Genomic DNA, 23,139 nt, shown 5'->3' on the forward strand with positions numbered 1-23,139 from the left:
CCTCTGGGTGACAGGATGGGCGCTAAGCCTGCCCTCTGGGCGACAGGATGGGCGCTAAGCCTGCCCTCTGGGCGACAGGATGGGCGCTAAGCCTGCCCTCTGGGCGACAGGATGGGCGCTAAGCCTGCCCTCAGGGCGACAGGATGGGCGCTAAGCCTGCCCTCTGGGCTGTGGATGCTGGCTTAGGCTCTCAAAGGGCTACGTCAGCAGGGCACAGGTGATAAGGCCAGGGGCTGGAAACAGCAGAAGGGAGCATGGGGATCTTTCCATCCCACCAAAGCCAGGACGGTGGAGAAATAAAACCCAAGTAAGGAACAAATAGAACAGAGAAACACACAATAATCTGTACCCTTGGAGGTAGACCATGAGGACAAACTCCCCTCTGCCTCCCACCACACCGAAACATCTTTCAGTTGTCAGTAAAACAGAAAAGAGAAGCCCTGAAACCTGTCAGCCCCCAAACCTCAAGCCCAAATCAAGTTCCACAGCAGCTGCCAGCACCTGGCAGAAACAAAACGGGCCCCCTGGAGGGACGAGCATTGTAGGAAAGCTCACTTAAGTCCTTAGAAAAACATTTCACCCCACAGTCCACCCTGACAAATCACTAATCGCTCTGGGAAACCAGCCACCACAGGCAAGAATCAGCAAAAAGAGCGGGTCAACAAAAGCAATCACGCTTCCTCAAAACAACGGTAATGCTCACATTCACACCACAGCATATCTGTGGGCGGTAGATTCCAAGAACATAGGAAGGAATTACAAGTACAACAATGGGCTAGTAAAACTGACAGGACAAACCACAGCCCAAACAAAAACCTTAGCAACTAAGCTTAAGAATGGTACCATCCATGACTTCTCAAAGACTGGTGACCGAAGGCCCTGGGGATCCGGGACCGATGGAGCCGGTGTCCAGTGGAGCAGGTGTGCAGTTTCTACGTTACTTTGGTGAGTCTGGGCTTCTGTTCTTTAAAAGCTCTCCAGGCATTTAACACGTTCTCCAGAGTTAGCTAAGGCCGGTCTATGGAGAGCTGAAAAGTGGCCTGAGAACACTTAGAAAAAACACTGGAAGGAAGATCTAAAGAAGATTCATGGAGGCTGAGCGCTTACTTCCATGGCAACCATGAAATCAAAGGGAGAGGACAGTCAGGCGGCTCAGGGGAAGGATGCTTGCTGTCAGCCTGATGAGCTGAGTTCAGTCCCTAGGACCTGACCTCTGTGTGTGCACACCCCAAACAAACGAATGAATTAATAATGTTAAAAAGTAATTAATGGGTGAATATCTTCAACTACCAAGAGAAAGTAATTAACAACCTAGAATTCATATTCCAACTTTTTTTTTTTGGTTGGGGATGGTGGTGGCACATACGTATAACCCAAAACATGAGAAGCTGAGGCAGGAGGATTACGAGTTTGAGGCTAGACTGATATATAACTAGGGAGACCCTGCCTCAAAATATAACACCAAATTTCAAAGAATTAGGAAAAAAAAAGTATCATCGATAGGCAAGGTACTATTTATCCCCTCAAAAATCAGTCACTCAAACAAACAATAGCCGACTCTTAGCAAAGGCACAAGGCTCCAGGAGAAACATCTACGTTGCAAAAATGAATGAATGAAAAGGAAAAGCAATACGGGTAAATCTAAGTAACACTATTTGGGCCAAACGCTAACCTCTGATTTGTACAACTGAAAGAGTACAATGAAAACACTGTGTGACCATTACTAGAGATGCATTTATAAATATTTACAGCATCCTGATATCACTGCTTTCCTTACACTTTGGCTAAGAGAATTACAGGGTTAAGGGCCATGGGTATTGTCAAAACTTTTCACATGTATCAATCACCCAGTTACGGTAGACCGTTCTAAGATGCGCTGCTTCGGGCCAGACGACCACGTTCCTCTTGGGGACGCAGGGCTGGTCTGGGGTGCAGTGCTATGTGAGGCAGAGGTCTGCACTTTCCAAGGCTCCAGGAGAGAGCACTTGTCACGTTTGTCACGAAGTCAGTTAAATCGGGTTTCCTGTTTAAGGTCTCATCTTATTTCTATTCCTAGAGTTGCCATAAAAAGTAAATGCTATTGTGTTTGGTAATAAATATATTATGAAAGATGTTTATGATGTCCCCATTCTGACTATCTCTTTATGATACACAGTTCTGAGAAATCAAATTATACCTGTGTTTACATGCCCCGGGAGGGCGGCTTCATCTGAAGCCACACTCAGAAGATAGGAGGAATAATTAATTGCTCCTGTAATGAACCACTATATTTCTCCTTCCCAGAATTAACTGCCCCTAGCCCGAATCCCCATGAGCTGAGCCATGGCTGAGGTTCAGCTGGGTCCGCCCATCTTTCTGAGTCAACTTTGCCAGTTCCTTCTCTTCAGATGCTGGCCCAAACCTAAGCATGCCTTTTCTGGTACATTGTATCCTCTCTGCTCTCTTGCCTTCCTCCCTGCCATGCGGCTGTCTCACCATGTGGCTGACTTCTATGTTGTCCCAAGTGTCGTGGCATGGCTTTTCTTCTCTCTGGGCAGCTGCTGAGATGTACAATGTGACTGCCCTGGGGTGCTTTCCTCTCTAAGTCTAATAAAACTGCCCCAAAGCTTTCATCTGAGTCTCTTCTTACACATTCTTTTAAGAATGAGATTGTGAGCCCCACAAGGGGCCTTCCGGTCACCCATATTATCTGGCGACCATGAGGGAACTTCCTCAAACATTGTGACATTATCACTGTGACCGGTGTGTGCTCCTTACACTGTGTTGCTTGTTCCTGTCATGCACGTGTGTTTTAGTGTTCTTCACAGATTTTCAAGAGGAAGAACCGACTTGGCACATTTTCAAGATATGGGTTGTGGCCATTTTATGCCATCCAAGGAGTTTCCAAAGGTCATAGAAATAGTCCTGCCAACTTTATTTTTTTTTCATTTTGGAAAATACATAAGAATATAAAGAAAAGGTAATTTTAGTAGCTAAATAAAGAGCTTTAGAAGCTAAAGACACATGATAGTAAAATGCTGTTATAGTTTATGATACAATCTTATTTTCTAGACATGACCATTTAGGTTTGGCAACTCAGTTATAATAACATTTAGTAGAATTTAGGGTTTTCTCCCTTTTATTTTTAGAAAAGTTATTTACTTTTCTACAAATAATTCCAGATGTGTAGATCTTACATCTGGGGCTTAGCACTGATCAGTTCTCTCTATAAGATAAAGTACACACGTTGGCACACATGTTTGGATGAAGAAGTCGTGCACACCATCAGATGCAGGAACACCATCTGCAGGCTCCGCCAACACCAGGTGGCTTCCTTGCCACACAAGCTCGGGCAAACTTCTCTTTTTACAGCCTGTCTGGGTTTTATTTGTTTTTACTTTTATTGTGATTTTTTTTTTACACATTTTTAGCAGCTGAGGCACTGAGTTCAGAGACACCACAATCTTTCTCTGACCCCTCCCTTCCCTGCCGCAGGGTCCCTGGAGCACCTGCTCACATTTCCCGGTGAAAGAGAACACCCTTTGCTTCCCCGACTTGCCCTTAGGATCATGGGCCAGTGGCAGGCACGGGCACGCAGGAGACAGACTTTGTTTTAGTGTGAGCACGTAGGATTAGATGAACTGATAGGTGAGCTGGGCTCTCCATCCAAATCCCACAAAACAAACACAACACCTAACAATAGCGGTGCCGCTCTAGCGCATCCACCTTCCCGCTGAAGCCCTGGCTTCTGTGAGACATGAAGGGTTCTGTTGTTTTCAAGTAGTGTTCTAGACTTGGGATTGGGACAAATACTACTGCTGGGTGTGGTTGAGGGATCAGCCCTAGACACTGGGTAAGACTTCAAGCGCCTTGACTTCTCTCTGCCCCTTGCTCTCCTCATCAGCCAATCACCTATCTCACCGCTATGGAAAAAGCCCGCTTTCATTCCAAAGTTCTTTCAAGATGTCTCTTCCTCTATGATGATCTACTTTTCGATATAACCACTGTTTTCAAATCTGATTTGCATTCGCTTCCCTGGTGTACCCCTTTTCTGCCCTCACTGATTTAGTCTATCGCCCTATTATTTCATTGTCCTAAAAGTTTAAAATTGGATTTTATTTGAGGAAGGAGGATGGTGAATTCCAACTACCATCTTGAATTAAAAGGGTGGCTGTCCCCTTTTGATACACAGAAGTTTAATTTTAAAATTCAAGATCAGACAGACACTGGCTAGAACACAGAGTATTCCATGTCATCGGATGTGAGAGGTGACAATTTTAGGATTAATACTTCAGTATTTTTGAAGAAACTATATCCCACGCTATGCTAAATGTTCATCTCCAGATATGTGCCAATACAACTGCTCATATAACTCATAACACCGATGTCCCTAAAAACACATCTTACTCCTGAGCACTGCTGGGAGAATCCTGTTCTTCGGTGCTCCTCCCACCATTTGACTCTGCCAGTCCCATCTGGAACCCCAGAACCACAGCTAGCTACAATGAGATTTGCTGTTGTACTTCTAGGCCACACAAACATACCAGCAAAGGCCACCAACCCACAGCAGACATGGCGGAGCCAAGCCCTGCCACTGTGCTCTCACATACCCTCCCTTTCCTTCATGGCACATGTCCTCTCTTACCGCCTATCTCTCCAGAAGGTCATAAGCCCTGTCTGTCTTTAGCTGTGCCCCAGGTGTCCAGTCTGTCACAAGGCGCCTAGTACATCCTTCTTCACTGAACGGATGTTGCCTCACTACAACCCATGAACCTCTATGTGACCCCTTGCAGCAATAGCTTATGGGGAAAGAAAGGGTAGGACTGGTGTGGTTTGGAATGACAGGCCAAAGATCATGTTCATGTTTATTTGGGGAGACTTCAGTTCTCAAACTCTCAAAGCATCCAGATGTAAAATAACAAAAGTTGAAGGTCACTGCCTCAGCAAAAAGCACCCAGATGTAAGGTCCTACTTCATATCTTCAGGCCCTCGCTGCCTGCTCCCTCTGGCCCCGTGCGAAATATGCACACCCCCGGGCATATTTCAGCTCTAAGTGTCTGTAGAGCTCGGCTCTAAGGGTCATGGAGGATGGGGGGCTGTCTGCCCACCAGGAGCTAGGGCTCGCTGACACCCTTTCACACCCTACCTTTTCAGCAGGGAAGACATGCTGCTTCATGAACTGCTTCACCTTAGTAAGAACTTCCTGGCCTCGCCTAGTCTGGGCAAAGAGCTGGTTCTTAGGATCGGCCCGCGGCAGCACAGTACTCAAAGTCCTTGGCAAAAGGAAAACAAACAAACAAAACCCGGGAGGTTACAAAGATGACCAAAGGCATTATTATATGTTTCTTAAAACAAGGCAAAATCTCCCCAGCTAACCAAAAATATCCTTAGGAGAAGCTGCCTTATCTGGGAGGCTTGGGTTTATTGTTGTTGAATTCTGCCTTGTTACTATCTGCAGCTCAAGGGAGCAAACCCAGAGCCTTGCAGATGCCAGGCAATTGTTCTACTGCTGCGCTACAGCCTTGGACCTTTTCTTGTTTTGTTTGGAGTATGGGGTAAACATAGAATTGCTTTATTCTGAATACTAAGCTTGGATGCTTAATGAGCTACTTGGGAAAACACAAGCTTCACACGCCTCAAACAGGGCTAGTTTCAGTGACATCAGCTGTCACAACCTCAAAGAAAAAAGGAAGGTGTGCAGAAATCTGACAATCATTCTCCACACTTTTCTCTTAGATAACGACCATGGGCATTCTGAAGATGAGGGGGGAAAAAAAGAAATACATCTAGTCCCTTATTCTATTGGAAAATCACACAGAGCAGTCCAGAAATGAGTGGTGAAGAATAACTGTCCCAATGTTGTGTCAGGGTAAGGGTGTCTAGGAAATGCTCCTTGGGGTAGCATTGCACATACATTATAGGAGAGACAGGTATATGACTGGAAAAGAGTGCTAGACTCTTCAGAAATGCTGCCCTCGTAGAGACATAGTTTCACAGACACTTGCAAAATGTTAAAGGAAAAGTAGTATTTCTAAGTTAATAAATAATCTAATAATACCATTTAAATAGGTGCACGTAAGTAACAAAAATTATAAGGAAACATGTTCATCTATATACTTAAAAGGTTATACATCCAATTTGGCAAAGAATACATTTCATCACAAGTATGGGCATTTTATTTATATTTCTCAGTTAGTTTATTTTTAGGTATATGGGAATTTATTAGAACATTCTCCTGATTGGCAATAGCAGCTCTAGTCTGGCCAGAGATATAATTTTCCATTTCCTTAAAGTTTTAACCTTCCCATTTCCAGTAACTATTTAAGTAAAGAATGAAGTCCCCAGGCTGTCTCCTGGTTTTCTGGGAATGTATGAGACCTAGCTAACAGAGGCTATAAACTGAGCTAACAAAAGACTCTGTTTTCCTTACCTTTTTGAGAGTTGTAATCCGGTTTCTGCCAGGGGCTGCACAATATTGGCCATCAGAAAGCTATCCTCAGATGAATTGTTTCCCAAGAGGTATCTACAATAGACTCCCTACAAGGACAATAAAAATCTATTGAAAATGGCCTCAACTATCCAGTTAGTCTTTCCAGCTTGTCCTCCACATGATGAGCTAAACCCACTGAGCCAGAGATGTCAACCAGGCCACGACGCCTGCGAACTCACATGCAGAGGTGACCGTGTGCCTCAGAGTTGAGTCACACTCGTATCACATAGTTCTGACTCTAATCTAGGCAGACGTGTCACTGATAACTCAAACCAAGTTTGAAAATGACCCCAGTCACTGCCAAAAAGCCAACCTGTACGCCACATCATCTGTAATGACCGCTGCTTTCCCCTCAGAGCTGTTGAAATGAATCAAACGCTAGAACCAAGGAGAAGGCGGTGAGATGTTTAATACCACTTTGATTCCCAATTTGAGCAGTGTCAGAGAATGCCAATCAGCCTTTTCACAACTCTCCACATCTTCTGACATAACACACCACTTCTACCACGTGACCGCTCACCTTCACTGTCAGGCTGACTCAGTTTAGAATCACCATGGGACCACACTGCTGGGTGTTTGTGAGTACATTTCTAGAAAGAGGTGGCGCCATGGGCGTTTCCCAGACTAAACAAGGGAAGAAGACTTTTAGTTTGCATTTACAGCGGACACTCACAATGGCCCTTGCTCCCACGTGCTTCTCCCTATGGTGTCGCCATAAGACTTCTTTCACTGTCCCTCTGGTTTGCTCTACAAAGAAGCCACGGCCCAGGTGAGCCTCAAATTTTCTTCCCACTGAAGTCTTTTTTTGTAATTCTAAATTTATATGTTACTCATATCTGACTCGTGTCTTTTTGGAAGAGCACAGTGGCCTAAGAACCAGAACCAGAAAACACTGTTCACAGTTCATCAGTAAGAAATGGTTGCAAGTAAGAAACACATGCTTCAAATAATTACCTGCGCGATTCCAGCCAATTTGAAAAAAGAAAGGGCCATAAAGAAATTCCAGTTAGGAAGATTAGGATCAATTCCCCTGCAACGGCAATATATTGAAATCAGTTCTTCCATCCATGGTATTCCTATAAAAAAGAGCACAGAGCATAAACTTTAAAAACAATGTCAGTGAACACTTCAGAATGGCATAAGATAGCACAGAAGATACAATATGGCTTGTAATGCAAACACAGTCGCCAATAAGCCTGTTCTTAATACTGATTCCCTAAATAACATACAAAAAATGTGTATTGTCATAAATTATGAAAAGTGAAATGTTAGGTTCAGAAAACCAGCGAGATGAATTAGAGACAGTTTTAAGGCTCAAAATCCTCATAAACCTGCAAGAAATTTATGTCTTTCAACTCCGACAGTAATAAAGAGGATTAATATGAAAAGCAGTTTAGGTAGCTGCTTCTCTGTACCTGTGTTCTCTTGAATGTGAAAGCCTCCGGTTGGCATGGGCAGTGTCCTGGGCCAAAAGTAAAACAAGGACAGATGGGCTAAGTCCGTCAAAGGGTGGCCAAAGGTGGAAAGCTCCCAGTCCAGCACTGCGATGACCCGACTCTGCAACAAGATGCACACAGGCCTCTGACACATTGCAGTGAAAGCAAACAGAGTAAGGAGGCAGAGGACATAGAACAGTCAACAATCGCATTTCCATCAACGTGCAACATGAGGCCATAGTTTAGTCCTTTCCCACGGTGGCACATCTCATTTCTGAAAGCCAGCCAGTCACAATCGTCTAGAGCCAAGGCCTCTGGTTCTACTGGGGGCTGCCCATCCTCCCGCGCTCTGCCCTGACATCTCCTCCAAGAGACAGACGCAGCATAGCCGAAACTTTTCAGCTGGAGGAATTGTGGTAAAGAAGAAATTCTAATGATTAATTATATTTTAATAATTAGTGGGTGGGGCCCCTACAAACTACTAGCCCAACCCTGCCCCCAAACTCGCCTATCCACCTGCAACCTCGGTGGAACTCTGAAACATAGCTTGTTCCAATACTGAGGGGACTTAAGAGGAGAGTGAACAGCCACACAGTGGGACACCCCACTCTCTAGGACCTCCACAGTGGGTCAAACCCCAGGCCTCTCCCCCAACTCCCTTGGCTTTTCTAGCCAGTCAGCAGGGAGTTTCCTGTGAATAGGATTTCCCAAAAACCTTATCCACTGGACCCCCCCCCCCCCCAAGTTACTAGCAACACCCTGCCTAAGAGCTGAGAGCTTGCTCCAATACTGAGGGAACAAAGAGCTTGCTACAACACTGAGGGGACCAAGAGAGAGCACCCAGAGAATGAACCAGGAGAGAAGACCAAGAGAGAAGGCTTATAGAGACCTCAGAGGCGTTCTGAGACAGACATTGACAGTACAGAGCAGACCAAGAAAAACTCCCGAACACTCAGACAGCCACTGGAAAGATTGGAACAAGATGCAAAGACACTGCTGGCCTCATTTGAAGGAAAAGATGGGTAGGTAACAATGCAAGAATTCCTCCAACAACCTAAAAAGCAACATGATAACAATAGAACCCAGTGGTCACACAACAGGAAGACTTGATCATCCTAATCCAGAAGAAGCTAAGAAAATGACTTTAAACGTAACTTTATGAAAATGATGGAGATCTTTAAAGAGGAAATGAAAAACTCCCTTAAAGAAATGGAGGAAAAGACAGACAAAAAAATTGGAAGAAATTAATAAATCCCTTAAAGAAAACCAAGAAAAAACAGTCAAACAGGTGACCTTTTTCCTTTGTAGTTATTAATATTCTTTTTTTTTTGGATTTTTTTCGAGACAGGATTTCTCTGTAGCCTTCTGGTTCCTGTCCTGGAACTAGCTCTTGTAGACCAGGCTGGCCTCAAACTCCCAGAGATCTGCCTGCCTCTGCCTCCCGAGTGCTGGGATTAAAGGCGTGTGCCACCACTGCCCGGCTAATATTCTTTCTTTATTGTGTATGTTTTGTGTTTTGATTATTATATGACAAGGGGACATAACAACAGACACTGAGGAAATTCAGAGAACCATTAGGTCATACTACAAAAAACCTGTACTCCACAAAATTGGAAAATGTAAAAGAAATGGACAATTTTTTAGATAGATATCATATACTAAAATTAAATCAAGACTAGGTGAGTAATTTAAATAAACCATATAAACTGCAAGGAAATAGAAGCTATGATCAAAAACCTCCCAACCAAAAAAAGCCCAGGGCCAGATGGTTTTAGTGCAGAATTCTACCAGAACTTCCAAGAAGAGCTAATGCCTATACTCCTCAAAGTGTTCCACATAATAGAAACAAAAGGAACATTGCCAAACTCTTTTTATGAGGCTATAGTTACCCTGATACCAAAACCACACAAGGACTCAACCAAGAAAGAGAATTACAGACCAATCTCACTCATGAACATGGATGCAAAAATACTCAATAAAATACTGGCAAATAGAATCCAAGAACACATCAAAAAGTTATCTACCATGATCAAGTCAACTTCAATCCAGAGATGCAGGGCTGGTTCAACATACAAAAACCTATCAATGTAATTCATCATATAAATAAACTTAAAGGAAAAAAAACATATGATCATTTCATTAGATGCTGAAAAAGCATTTGACAAAATCCAACAGCCCTTCATGATAAAGGTCCTGTACAGATCAGGGATACAAGGAACATATCTAAATATAATAAAAGTAATATACAGTAAGCCGACAACCAACATTAAATTAAATGGAGAGAAACTCAGAGAATCCACTAAAATCAGGAACAAGACAAGGCTGTCTACTCTCTCTATATCTCTTCAACATAGTTGTTGAAGTTTTGGCAATAGCAATAAGATAACAAAAGGAGATCAAGGGCATTCAAATTCAACTCAAAAAAAATCAGTAGCCCTCCTATACACAAATGTTAAAGAAGGTGAGAGGGAAATCAGAGAAACATCACCTTTCACAATAGCCACAAATAACATAAAATATCTTGGGGTAACACTAACCAAGGAAGTGAAAGACCTATTTGACAAGAACTTTAAGTCTTTGAAGAAAAAAATTGAAGAAGATATCAGAAAATGGAAGGATCTCCCATGCTCTTGGATAGGAAGGATCAACATAGTAAAAATGGCAATCATACCAAAAGCAAGGAGGGCTACTGATTTTTTTGAGTTGATCTTATATCCTGCCACATCACTGAAGGTATTTATCAGTTGTAGGAGTTCTCTGGTAGAGCTTTTGGGGTCACTTGTATATATTATCTACAAATAATGAAAATTTGACTTCTTCTTTTCCAATTTGAATGCCCTTGACAAAATTGGGAGTATGGGGGAGGGGGGAGAGTAGAAGGGAAAGAGGAGGGTTGAGGAGAACTTGAGGGAATGGGATAGTCGAGATGGAGGAAGGACAGAGATGAGAGCCAAGAAAGAGATAGCTTAATTGTGGGAGCCATTATACAGTTAGCAGAAACCTGGCCCTAGAGAAATTCCCAGGAATCTATAAGGCTGATTCCAGCTAAGACCCTAAGCAAACAAGATTTATCCCTAGTGCATGAACTGGCTTTCTGGAGCCCATTCTCTTTGGAGGAATACTTTGCTCAGCCTTGTATAGAGGGAGGACCTTGATCCTGCCTCAAAGTGATGAGTCAGACTTTGTTGACTTCCATGGGAGGCCTTACCCTCTTTGAGGAGTGGCTGGGGGGTGGGGAAGGGAAATGTGGGGAGTGGGAGGAGGGGAGGAAGGGGGAACTAGGATTGGTATGTAAACTGAAAAAATATTGTTTTTAAATAAAAAAGAATGTATAAGGAAGCATTTGCTCTGGTGATGAATCTAGCTATAAAATAAATATATTATTACAGCAATCATATTTTAAAGTAAGTTATATAAACTAATCAGCAAAGAGCTGACACCCTCAAATTGTCTTCTGACCTACACACACACACACACACACACACACACACACAGTGGCATGTGTGCCCCAAGCTCACCACAAGATAAGAAAATATAGTTTATAAAAATGTTGAAGGTTGCCAAATAAACTTACAACTTGAAACGATACACACCAAACTAATAGCAATGCCCTACTTAAAAGCACTGAGGTTGGCCAAGTGGTGGTAGCACACACCTATAATCCCAGCACTTGGGAGGAAGAGGCAAGTGAGTTCAGCTCTGTGAGTTCAAGGCCAGTTGGGTCTACAGACTGAGTTTCAGTATAACCAGGACTGTAACACAGAGAAACTCTGTCTTGGGGGGGGGGGAATAACTGAGGTGGGGGTGAAAAGCAGAGAGTGACACCTCAATTCAGAGGATTCTATCCAGCGGCATGACGTCATGTGACTTGTATTCTGAAAGAGTCACCTCACATGCTATTCTATGGCAGGCGAGGGGACTGTAACAATGACTTAGGGAAACGATCCACTGTCAGATGAAACAGCAGTGTGAGTCGGGGGCGCCAAGCCTCCAAGTACCTGCGTGTGTGGCTTTATCCCCTTGATTCTTTGAAAAGACGTAGACACATCATTGTAGTGTTGCGGGCTATTGTGGAAACTGCATCACACAGATCTATGGTTGAATCAGAGCCTAGGTGACAGAGTAAAGATGCTGTCTCAAAAAAAAAAAAAGTAAAGGAATGGGAAACAGGTTATTGGTAACGAGCTTGCCTGGATCTAGGTTCAAACTAGAGGCACTGAAAAAAAAGTCTTATTTGATTAAGATATAAAGTTATAGCCCATGTGATATTATGCAGAGAAAAATAAATGAAAGGTTTAAATATTTAGTATCCTATACTCAGGAAATGTTCTAATTTTCATACATACCTCCAGTCTATGTATTTTAATTAACTAAATTCTAAAGCCAACAGTTTTTGAAATAACAGATTGTGACCATTGCCCCTCCATGGTAAAAAGTCAAATGAAGTCGTCTGGGAATCACAGAGTCTGAAGAAGGAGCAATTAATTCTGCAGCATCTCAAAGGAGGTAGAAAGAGCTACGGGAAGGTGCAGGAGAGATGGCTCAGCAGTTAAGAGTACAAGCAGCCTTTCTAGAGGACCTGGGTTTGGTTCCCAGCATCCACATGGCAGGTCACAACCATTTTTAACTCTAGTCCCAGGGGACCCCAAACCATTTTTTGACCTCCATGAGTACCAGGCACAGATGTGGCATACAGACATATGTTGTGGAATATTATTTTAACTGGGCAAAGAGTTGATACATTTGTCTGTTAGAGAATATTACTTTAATTGTGTGAAGGTGTGTTACTTTAGTTTCTGCTGCATTAGTTTAACAATGAAAGGATGTGAGTTTAATTTTGTAAAGATGAGTTGCATCTGTTTCACCTTGCCTGCCTGAGGCACCTGATTGGTCTAGTAAGAGCCGAAGGGCCAATAGCTAGGCAGGAGAAGGATTGGCAGGGCTGGTGGACAGAGAATAAATTGGAAGAGAAATCTAGGCTTGAGAGGGAAGAAGAATGAGAGGAGGAGGAGAGAAGGAGGGACACACACGCGGGACAAGGAGCCAGCCAGCCAGCCAGCCAGCCAGCCATTGAGAAGCTGTGAAGGTGAGATATACAGAAGTAAGAAATGCAATAAGCCCCAAGGCAAAAGGCAGATAAAGAGAAACTGGTTAATTGAAGTTAAAAGTGCTAGTTGGGAAAAAGCCTAAGCTAAGGCAAGACTTTATAATTAATAAAAAGTCTCCCTCCATATCATTATTTGGGAGCTGGCAGTCCAAAGAAAGAGTGCGAGGCTAACCTGGGCTACATTTCAATGCCCTGTCTTAAACAAACAAGAAATAAAAGAGTAGAGAGTAAGGTATGCATGATAACAGATAGGGTGTTTCTTAAGAGTAGAGAGTAAGGTATGCATGATAACAGATAGGGTGTTTCTTAAGAGTAGAGAGTAAGGTATGCATGATAACAGATAGGGTGTTTCTGTTTCAGATCACTGAAGCTGATCAGGGGGTGGGAGCCCGTGCAGCATTAAGTTTGAAGGTCTAAGGTGGAAATCAGATTTCACCACTGCCATGAACTGGCTGCTTGTCTGTCAACCCTCAGTGTCACAGGCTTAAAGTCTACCCCCAGGGGCTGGCATTACTAGTTAGGGTCACAGGCCTTCCTGATGGGCTCAGCCTACACAGAAGAAAAGGAAGTTCTCTTTATCCTTCTCCACCCACCCCTGGGGCAATGTGAGGACCTGGGAAGAAGGCCAAGTGCAAGTCCAGAGGATGCTGCATCTTAATCTTGGGTTCCTCAGCGCAGGACTGTGAGACATGCCTGTTTGCTGGTCAAGCCCCTAAGTCTATAACGCTATAGGGGCCTAGACGATTTCTTTCTCTCCTCTGTGGATTTTCTCAATTGCCTCTGGATATTTTCTATCTCTTATTCACAATAGAAACCTTCCCCTAATAACAGAAGTCATGCTGGCAGTTTCTTTACTGTGCCTCCTTGCACAGAGTAACCACAGTGCGTGCTAGGCTGAGTAATGAGCTTGTTCTGATCTACCCCACACATTCCTGGGAGGTTCGTCACCAAAAACTGTTTCTCTTTTATTTCCCAATCACAGTATTCTAATGACAAAAACATAAAAACAAACCTTAAACCTTACAGAACGGTTACAGTGCCATTAAGGGTCTCTTATAAACTCCCCCCCCCATTCCAACATTTTTAGTGCGTGCCGGGCAGTTTGTGTCAGGTGCTGCTTCTTAGCTATTTTTCTCTCCACCTGTGTTTTATGCGCCTATTTCCTTCCTGTGAATGCATCAGAGGAGAGTTGGTAACAAGGGAGTGCTCGCTGACTTGAATTCTGCCACCATATGTTACTTCCACGAAGAATTAGTAACACTATTTACTAGTGGCAGAAGTTGATTAAATTCAGTTTAACTAATGATTATGAGAGTACTATGTATAAGAGAAAATTTTTTACTAACTATCATATAACCTGAAAACATTCAAAGGAAATGATACACATTAACAAATTAGGATTGCAGCTTAATAAATAAAATCTGCATCTGCTTTCTTTTTTAAAAAACAAGATTTATTTTTTATATTTATTTATTTAAGTGTGTGTATACGTATGTGTGTGCCCTGTTTGCAGGGCCCACAGATGCCAGAAGATGTTGGCTCCCTTGAAAATGGAATTATAGATGGTTGGAGGCTTCCCGAAGTGGGTGCTGGGAACTGAGCTCAGGTCCTCTGGGAGAGCAGCCACAGTGCAGAAATTGCCCAGTCATCCCTCCAGATCCCCATTGCTTTCTTTTTAAAAACAAACCCTTCCCAGACATTTGATTCATTGCTCTGAAGACAGATGATGCCTGTTTGGTGTTTTGTGTCTTTAATAAATGGGTTTAAAGTCAGAGATTAGTGACAGAAGCGGAAAACAATCTAGTATTTACTATAATTTACTATCAGACTCAGTATGTTAGGACTAATTCTAAAATTTAAGTATCTTAGTCAAAAACATTGTTTTCTTGCATGCCTTAAATGAAAACTAAAAGTCCCTAGGGTTACAGAACATAGAGGACGCTTGCATACTGAAAGACAGGCTCTAAAATATCAATAAATCAAATAATATATATTAAAGACAGATCAGATTCTGACGATTTAGGGGATAAGCTGTTATACTTCTCCAGGGCAAAATTAGCACTGCTTTATTTCCTAAGCTTAAGGTGGGAAACTGTCAAAGTTAATATCAGAAATTAGTGCTATTGATAAAAAGTTACACACACACACACACACACACACACACACACACACACACACACACACACGTTGGTGGCTGTGTCAGAGGAGCAGCAGGTGGTAACTGAAGTTCAAGGTGTCAGCCCACCAGGAAGAAACTCTCTGATAGGTCAATCTCGGCTAGACAAGGCTCCCAACACCATAGACCCGGGAATGTCTTTTGCTTCTGCTGTGCCTTAACATGTTTGCTACTGTAATCTTTCTCTGGTATCTGACACAGTGTGAGTGGGGAGACCCCCGCTGCCTGTAATGTACTGTGTTTATCTCATGGAAAATCCCATTTTAATGGGCATTTTTACCTATTGATTGTTACGAGGATGATTCCTCGCTAAGCTGTACTGTCTAATTGATAATAATAACGTTAGCTTATACAGAATTTTAAAGAATAAAAACAAATACAAGGAAATGCTACACAGGGCCTGTGAGTCTCACCTAAGAAGCTGCATAGACTGTAGCTCAAGTTAATGATTGAGAAAAACAACTGAGCCCCAGGAGCCAGGCTGGCCCTAATTCTCTTAATGCTGAGAGATGCAGCCATAGGCTCAGTGTGAATCATCAGCTGAAACAAAGTTTTAAAATCACTTCAGATTGGGTCAGACGCTGTGATAATAGCTTTGAGATGAGAAACCTTAGAAAACAATCCTAAGTTCACAAGGACACAGCTGAGGTCAAAACACAAAGTAGCCAAATTGTTACTAGCTGATGTACTTTCCCTGCTAGGATTGGCTGATGACCAAAGATGAAAATTATTTCCCTATATCCATTTCTGCCCTCAATCTTCTGATATAAAAAAATATTGATGAGTTGGTATGTTCTGCAAAGGTTTAAAGTAGAGATGACTGATTCTTTTTTATATATAAAAGTTTAGGTGTGTGATTCCTTTAAGATTCCTTATAAGATTACCTTTCAAGATAATAAAACATTATAAAGTAATTGGCCCTTTCTTTGTAACTGCAAAGTGCAACCTGTCAATAAAATACCTGACCAGAACACCTTGCTTGCCCCCACAGTTAATCTGTAACAAGTTGCTTGGGTATAGATAAACCTGGGTTCGTGTAATAATTGGTTTTTCACCTGTAATACATAATGTAATATGTAATGTTTAATCATACGGGGGACATGGAAGACATGCGCTGGTTTTACTTGAAATCATTCACTTGAAAAGCAGAGTTGTAATTTTTATATTGCCTGAAAGATTTTTCTGGGTATATAAGCTGTAAGGGAAAGAATAGAGATAGAATTAGAAAGAGTTAAAATGGGTTAGAAGGAAAACATCAACAATTAGAGTTAGAAAGGAAACATTAAGAAAAGATAAGGAGTTAAAATGAGTAAGAAGAAAAATATCAAGAAAGATAGAGTTAGAAGGAAACCATCAAGAATGAGAGAAGGAATAGAGACTAGCAAAGTAAGACTAAAGAAAAGGTTTGAAAGAAACCATCAAGAGAGTATGTGAGCGTCTTTTTCCCTAACCTTCTCAGAAATGTCTGGTATATGCCTAAGACTCTCTCTCTCTCTCTCTCTCTCTCTCTCTCTCTCTCTCTCTCTCTCTCACACACACACACACACACACACACACACACACACTACATTTGATGGTTAGACAATGGTTTTCTGACTGTAAAGTGGCACGGAGATCATTTATACTCGGTATAAACCACACTTTTTTCATCTTTCCTGCTAGCAATCTGAGGCATTGCACTTTCTCGTCATGCTGGGCAGACATACACCACACACAGGTAAGCAACTGACATTCTAGAGAGGACTGTACTGCTTAACAACAATGCTCAGTAGATCAGGTATCCTAAATTTATTTTCAAACTAGGCTACTTCAGCTTCTATTAGCTGTCAGGCTATATCCCTCCTGTAAGATAGATAGGGGCTATAAAACCACATCCAAGCTGGTTTCTCTAAGAAAACTTAACTGTCCTGCTGGAAAATATGCTTATATGTGTTTATAAAAGTCAGTTAATGGCCGGGCGGTGGTGGCGCACGCCTTTAATCCCAGCACTCGGGAGGCAGAGGCAGGCGGATTTCTGTGAGTTCGAGGCCAGCCTGGTCTACAAGAGCTAGTTCCAGGACAGGAACCAAAAGCTACAGAGAAACCCTGTCTCGAAAAATCAAAAAAAAAAAAAGTCAGTTAATGTAGTTCTAATTTTAATTATGCCTGTCATATAATTTATATAGTATTTTCTCCCTGTACTCTTCCTAAAGGGAAGAGCTAGGAAGTAAGAAACCCTGGACATGTGCAATACAAGTCCTACAAACACTTAACACTGAGAAAATTAATCAGCTTAGAAAATCTTCCTCTAAGAAGTAAGACTTGGGAAACTATAAATACTCATTTGTTTGGGTTTGACCCAAAGCAGCACTGTGCGTATTTACACAGAGAAAGGTTAGGTTAATCTCACGTAACTCCTTGATGCAAGCCCCAAGGGGGCGCCTGGGATTTCTCCCTGAGTTTATACTAAACAAATAAAAGATTCTCATGACACAGGACAGAAGAACTCAAAGCAATGTTAGGGAACTGGAAGGAAGGGCTAGAATGTGAGCAAGCTAAGCACTTTCAGTAGACCGAAATCTTTGACAAGAGTGACACAGGGCAGCTTCCAAGTCCGGCTTACGCGATGGCTGTGATACTAAGACCAGTCCCAAAGCAGACAGGATCCTATGCTATAAAATCTGCAGGACTCATTTTCAGAGGCTTTAAGTTGGAGACAGTCTGCGCTGTGGGGAGGAACAGACTGATCTGGGCTCCATTAGCACTCTGGGGGGTAGCTGAGGGACATTTTCCTTCTGGAGACTCAGGTCAGACCTAAGCAACACATCACAAACACAGCTGACTACCTCTTTGGGGTGGAAAACTATATTATCCAGCTTGAAGTCTCCGTGAATCAGGCTCTCCTCGCTGTCACTATCTGGCAAGTTCTTCATTAGCCACTTGGAGAGCTGGTCCATGGCCGGGATGTCCTGATGGGCCGCAGCCTGGTACTGATTGGTCCAGGTGGATATCTGAATGACAAATGAGAAAGTGGCAGAAGTAAAGATAAAATGTGGGAGCCAGTGACTCTAAAACAAGTTCTCCTGTGCCAAAGTCCACTTCACTCCTAAACACTTAACAAAACATTCGCCAGCTGAAATTCCTGAAGCCTGAAACACTTCTGAAAGCCTAAAATCCTGAACACTTAAGTTTCTTTCCCCCTAGCTCCATTTTACTGGCCTAGGCCTTTATCAGACAAGAAATATAAATGCTGGTATAGCTGTCAGGAATGGTTCTCATGTAGTAACGAGGTGCGTACAAACCACACACACACACACACACACACACACACAGAGACCAGACAGACAGACAGACAGACACACATACACAGAGAGAGAGACCAGACATACATACATACATACAGACAGACAGACAAACACACACACAGTTTCTTTCTGAAAGGGGGACCTGAAGGCTAGACAGAAATTTTCCCATTTAACATCCTTTCCTACACCCACAGAGTATTTTAAATGTACAGGTATTTTAAAACGATCAGACTTTGTATTGCTCAGAGAATTAAGTGCAAACAAAATCCACCTATTCTCAGAGTCCTCTACAAAGAAGATCACATTATGAGCTGTTCCTCTCTCTCCATTGCCCAATGTACGTCTGCTCAATTTAGCACAACACAGCAAAGGTCTTCAACAATGGGGTCTCACTGACTGAGGTTTATATTATGTCTAAGTACTTACCTGTGTATTATTGGGTCAGTGTAAACCTCAGAGCCCTCATCTGCAATATGAGGATAAGACTTATGTCTTGTGAGGTTTGCAGAGAGTTAAAAAAGAGAATGTCCACAGCTCACTTAGCCTGCGACACAATACATAGCGAATATACTCTGACTCTCCCCACCCTACCCTCAAAGGATAAATAAGGAATGCAGCCCATACATAGCTGGTCTCACTTGTATTTGAGGGCAAGAGTCACCATCTTGTTCTTAGCACTCTATGTTATTTCTTGCCTAAAGAGTTTTTCCCATCCAAGCAAAGGCATGTCAATCTCTATGCCTTGGACGTGCAGTTCTTGGGATGAACAATGAACAATTTTCAAACAGGTAATACACTCAGGGAAATAGCCCATTTCTCAGCTTCGTTTATATACGATTCATGAATGGGTCTCTCAAAAATGACCACAACTTTCTTTAGGGCAAAAATCTATTTCTGCTTTCTTGATATTCAAAAAAGTATTTCACAAGTATTAAACACATGACATATTTGCTTTGCCCAACTCAGAGAGACAAAACCAAGTAGAAAATCCATTGACAAACCAAGGGAAGAGCTAAAACAGAAGCTCTTACTGAACAAAAGTTAACTAAAAAATAAAGTCAGAGTCTGGGGAAATGGCGCAGACAGTAAAGGGCTTGCCGGGCCATCGGGGGACCTGAGCACGATCCCCAGAATCTACATGAAGAGAAAATAGAAGGGAGGGAAGAAGGAAGACGAAGAAAGCCAGCCAGGTGTGGTGGTACATGCTTGGAGTTCTAGAACTGAGGTGTAGACACAGGAGGACCCTGAAGCTCACTGGCCAGTTGAACTAACTAGGAAGTTCCAGGTCAACCAATGAGAGACCTTGTCTCAAAAACATAGGTGGGTGGCTCTTGAGTATGACACCTGAGGTTGATCTCTGGCCTCTATTCCACATCCATGTGCACACACTTACATGTATATCTGCACACACATGTACACCCGCTCAAAACACACACACACACACACACACACACACACCATCACCATCACTACCAACAATAACAACAACAACAACAACATTATTTCATGCTAAAATATATCTGGATATATTACCAAGTATGATGTTAAAATGGCAGGATTTCAGAGAGCCACACAATAACGGGGTGTACTGTGACTAGCCACTTACAGCGTATTATTTCTGGGAGCTTGACGTACATTCTAATGTAGACAGCTTACCTGTCTTTTGCAGTACCCGGCTCCATAACCATATCCGTCTAGCCGCAGTGACTTCACATTCAGAGAATGGAGCCACGCCAAGGTTTCTACCATAGACACGTATATAGCTGCGCGTTCTGCTGGGCTAACTCCGGGAATTGAAAAATCACGAAAGATGCGACCCTATCAAATGTGATCACAATGGCCAGTTGAAATAGCTGACAAGCAAAACATACACTGTATAGAGTATGATAGGCATAGCTTTACTTGTGAAATATGTAAGAGGCTACATGCCAAAGGCAAAATACAAGAACATGCCAGGATGAACCTGAAGGCTTCAAACTGGTTATAACCCACATCTCTAAGTTAAAAAACAATTTGAATTTGATCTCAATGACTTGCTCTTTCTATGTGGAAGAGCCTCTCCGCCACACACTTGCATACATAATCTGCCTTCCTGTTTGGCTACTGCCATTGTGGGTAGCTCTTTACTGACACCTAGAGGAGTGTTTAAGAACAAGTTATCGAGAGCTACTTACTAAATTTGTTCCTAGTCCATTTCTGTTCTCCCTCTTTGTATGTACTTGAAACAAAACTGTAAGCCCTTGGAAAGGAACTGTACTAAAAAGTGGAGCAAACAACATCAGCTATGACTATAATAACATTCAACTAATGTCATGCTGTAATTAGCCCCACAATTGAAAAAACAACAACCGGGTAAGACTGTGAACTCACCTGCACATGCTGCATCACGTAAAATTCCGTTCCTATGATGGAAGCATCACTGCAGTACAGTAGAGGCTCGGGAACAGGGAATCCAATGGAAAACAAGGCTTTCTGGACTCTGAATTCTCTATCAATCTAGATAGGATTATTAAAAATCAGAAACACAGAAATTTTATAACTATATGTGAGCTAATCGCAACTAAGGTTATCAGTTACAAAACTGCGCCAGTGACTAACCCAGGGCTGACAGTAACAGTTCCCTGTTCAGAGGACACTCGTTCGATCAGTACAGTTACAAAGTAGGAAGCCCTAAAGCATGACCATTTAATGGGGGTGAAAGGACAGGCATTTGCATAGGGCTCAGTACTGGCTCTCGTAGCATGAGGGTAACGGTCTGGCTGTATTTCACAGGTTTTGTTAGAGAATCCTTCTGTTCCCCTTGCTGTTCCCTGCTTGCTGGCTCTCCCTTCACACTTCTCAAGAGGCTCAAGATGGGTTTCCTCTAGTCAGAAATAAGAGCTGGGAGAGGTGGGTGTTGATTGTGGGAACAAAAAAAAAAATCACCCATCCCTGTTAGACATCAAGGGAGAAGCATGCTTCTAAGGAGGGAGCATGGGGACCCTTACAGGTACATGGCCTGTTGTAGGGATCCCTGTCTTGGAAAACAAAGAAATAAACAAAAGCACATGATTACAGCACCATCTACACACATAGAGTACTTAGAATGTTCTCCAGCACTTGGATCTATGTCCTCTCCTGTTCTCTAACTATCCCAAGATAATTCCTGTTTTTGAAAAAAAAAAGGAAAATTTACTTTAGAAATTAACTGATAAGTTGTGTTTGTATGTATTTATAAAATATAGTATGATGGTGTGGGACAATGGTCTGTATTCTGTCAATTATATTTTAAATAAATGCTGATTGGCCAGTAGCCAGGCAGGAAGTATAGGTGGGACAACCAGACAGGAAGTAGAGGTAGGTCAAGGAGAATAGGAGAATTCTGGGAAGAAGGAAGCCCATTCCTCTGCAGTCCTGACCCAGCCACAGAACAAGCAAGATGTGACTGCTGAGTCGAAAAAGGTACCAAGCCACGTGGCTAAGAATAATGGGTTAATATAAGTTATAAGAGTTAATAAGAAGCCTGAGCTAATGGGCCAATCAGTTTATAACTAATGTAGACCTCTGTGTGATTTCTTTGGGACTTAACGACTGCAGGAACCAGGCAGGACAGAAACCCCAACAACAGTATGATAACTTGGTCTATGTAGATATTATTAGGTAATGAACAACTCAGAATAATTAGAAAATTTAATTTGTAACAAACTTTTTATAGTTCTCCCTGATGAGTCTTTTATAAATGATTGCTGATGTCATTTTTACACCACTGAATGATTATAAGATGTCCACAGCAAATACATTATAGTAACTCGTCGGGCAAAGATTGTCATTACAGACACTTGTTGTCTGTAGGGAACACAGATCATCTAGACATGAGTAGCAATGATCATATCCACAGGGAAGAATGAAGCCCACAGGAGACCTGGAGGGGTTCAGGGTGACAGCCTCAACACACCTTTAGGTTTCACCCTTTTTCAAACAGGAGGGTGTACAAATGGAGCGAATATTTAATTAAAAGAGAAGTGCATTTCCACTAGTCAGTAATGGTGAGAAGACCTTCTTTCTTATCTATCTATCTATCTATCTATCTATCTATCTATCTATCTATCTATCTATCTATTTATTATGTATACAGTGTTCTGCCTGTGTGTATGCCTGCAGGCCAGAAGAGGGTGAAAGATCTCATAGAGATGGTCGTGAGCCACCATGTGGTTGCTGGGAATTTAACTCAGGACTCCTGGAAAAATAGCCACTGCTCTTAACCTCTGAGCCATCTCTCCAGTCCTGAGAAGACTTTCAAATGCAGTTTGAATGGCAGTTGTGTTTTTCAGAGGGAGTTTCTTGTGGTGGAAGAACTGCTCGCTGTGTGTCTGTGCCTTACCTTATGTGCTTTGGGGAGAAGAGAGCCCGGTGGTTTCTTCCTGAGAACATAGGCTTGAGGTCCTTTCTGGAGGAAAAAGGTTGGGTTGGACTGTCCTGATCTAGAGAAAAAGGTTTTTAAAAGGTCAATTTTAAACTGTCTCCTTCCTTCTGAAATCCTACTGAAATGTCAGCAAAGACCAGAGACAAACATAAATGTATCCCAAGGCTGGGCTGGCCCCAGGGTGCCCCGAGCAGCTGGAGGAGGGCGAGTTCGTGGTGACACTAAATAGATGGCAGCCTGCTGGCAGCTGAGGACTCTGCAAACG

The 23,139-nt window shown here is 42.5% G+C and overlaps 1 protein-coding gene across 1 annotated transcript in view; it reads right to left on the reverse strand.

The window, feature by feature from the left end:
* The window catches only part of Acad11 (acyl-CoA dehydrogenase family member 11), a 74,881-nt gene that overhangs the window by 44,119 nt on the left and 7,623 nt on the right, over positions 1 to 23,139 (reverse strand). Inside the window, exons 2-9 of the mRNA XM_075964816.1 lie at positions 22,833 to 22,932; positions 20,843 to 20,968; positions 20,129 to 20,290; positions 18,014 to 18,178; positions 7,885 to 8,026; positions 7,424 to 7,545; positions 6,410 to 6,516; positions 5,126 to 5,252 (exon numbers count right to left, since the gene is read on the reverse strand). Of these exons, the coding sequence (XP_075820931.1) occupies positions 5,126 to 5,252; positions 6,410 to 6,516; positions 7,424 to 7,545; positions 7,885 to 8,026; positions 18,014 to 18,178; positions 20,129 to 20,290; positions 20,843 to 20,968; positions 22,833 to 22,932 (1,051 nt within the window). The remainder of the gene's footprint in view (positions 1 to 5,125; positions 5,253 to 6,409; positions 6,517 to 7,423; positions 7,546 to 7,884; positions 8,027 to 18,013; positions 18,179 to 20,128; positions 20,291 to 20,842; positions 20,969 to 22,832; positions 22,933 to 23,139) is intronic.

The sequence above is a fragment of the Microtus pennsylvanicus genome, chromosome 3, assembly GCF_037038515.1.
Source record: "Microtus pennsylvanicus isolate mMicPen1 chromosome 3, mMicPen1.hap1, whole genome shotgun sequence".
Lineage (NCBI taxonomy): Eukaryota > Metazoa > Chordata > Mammalia > Rodentia > Cricetidae > Microtus > Microtus pennsylvanicus.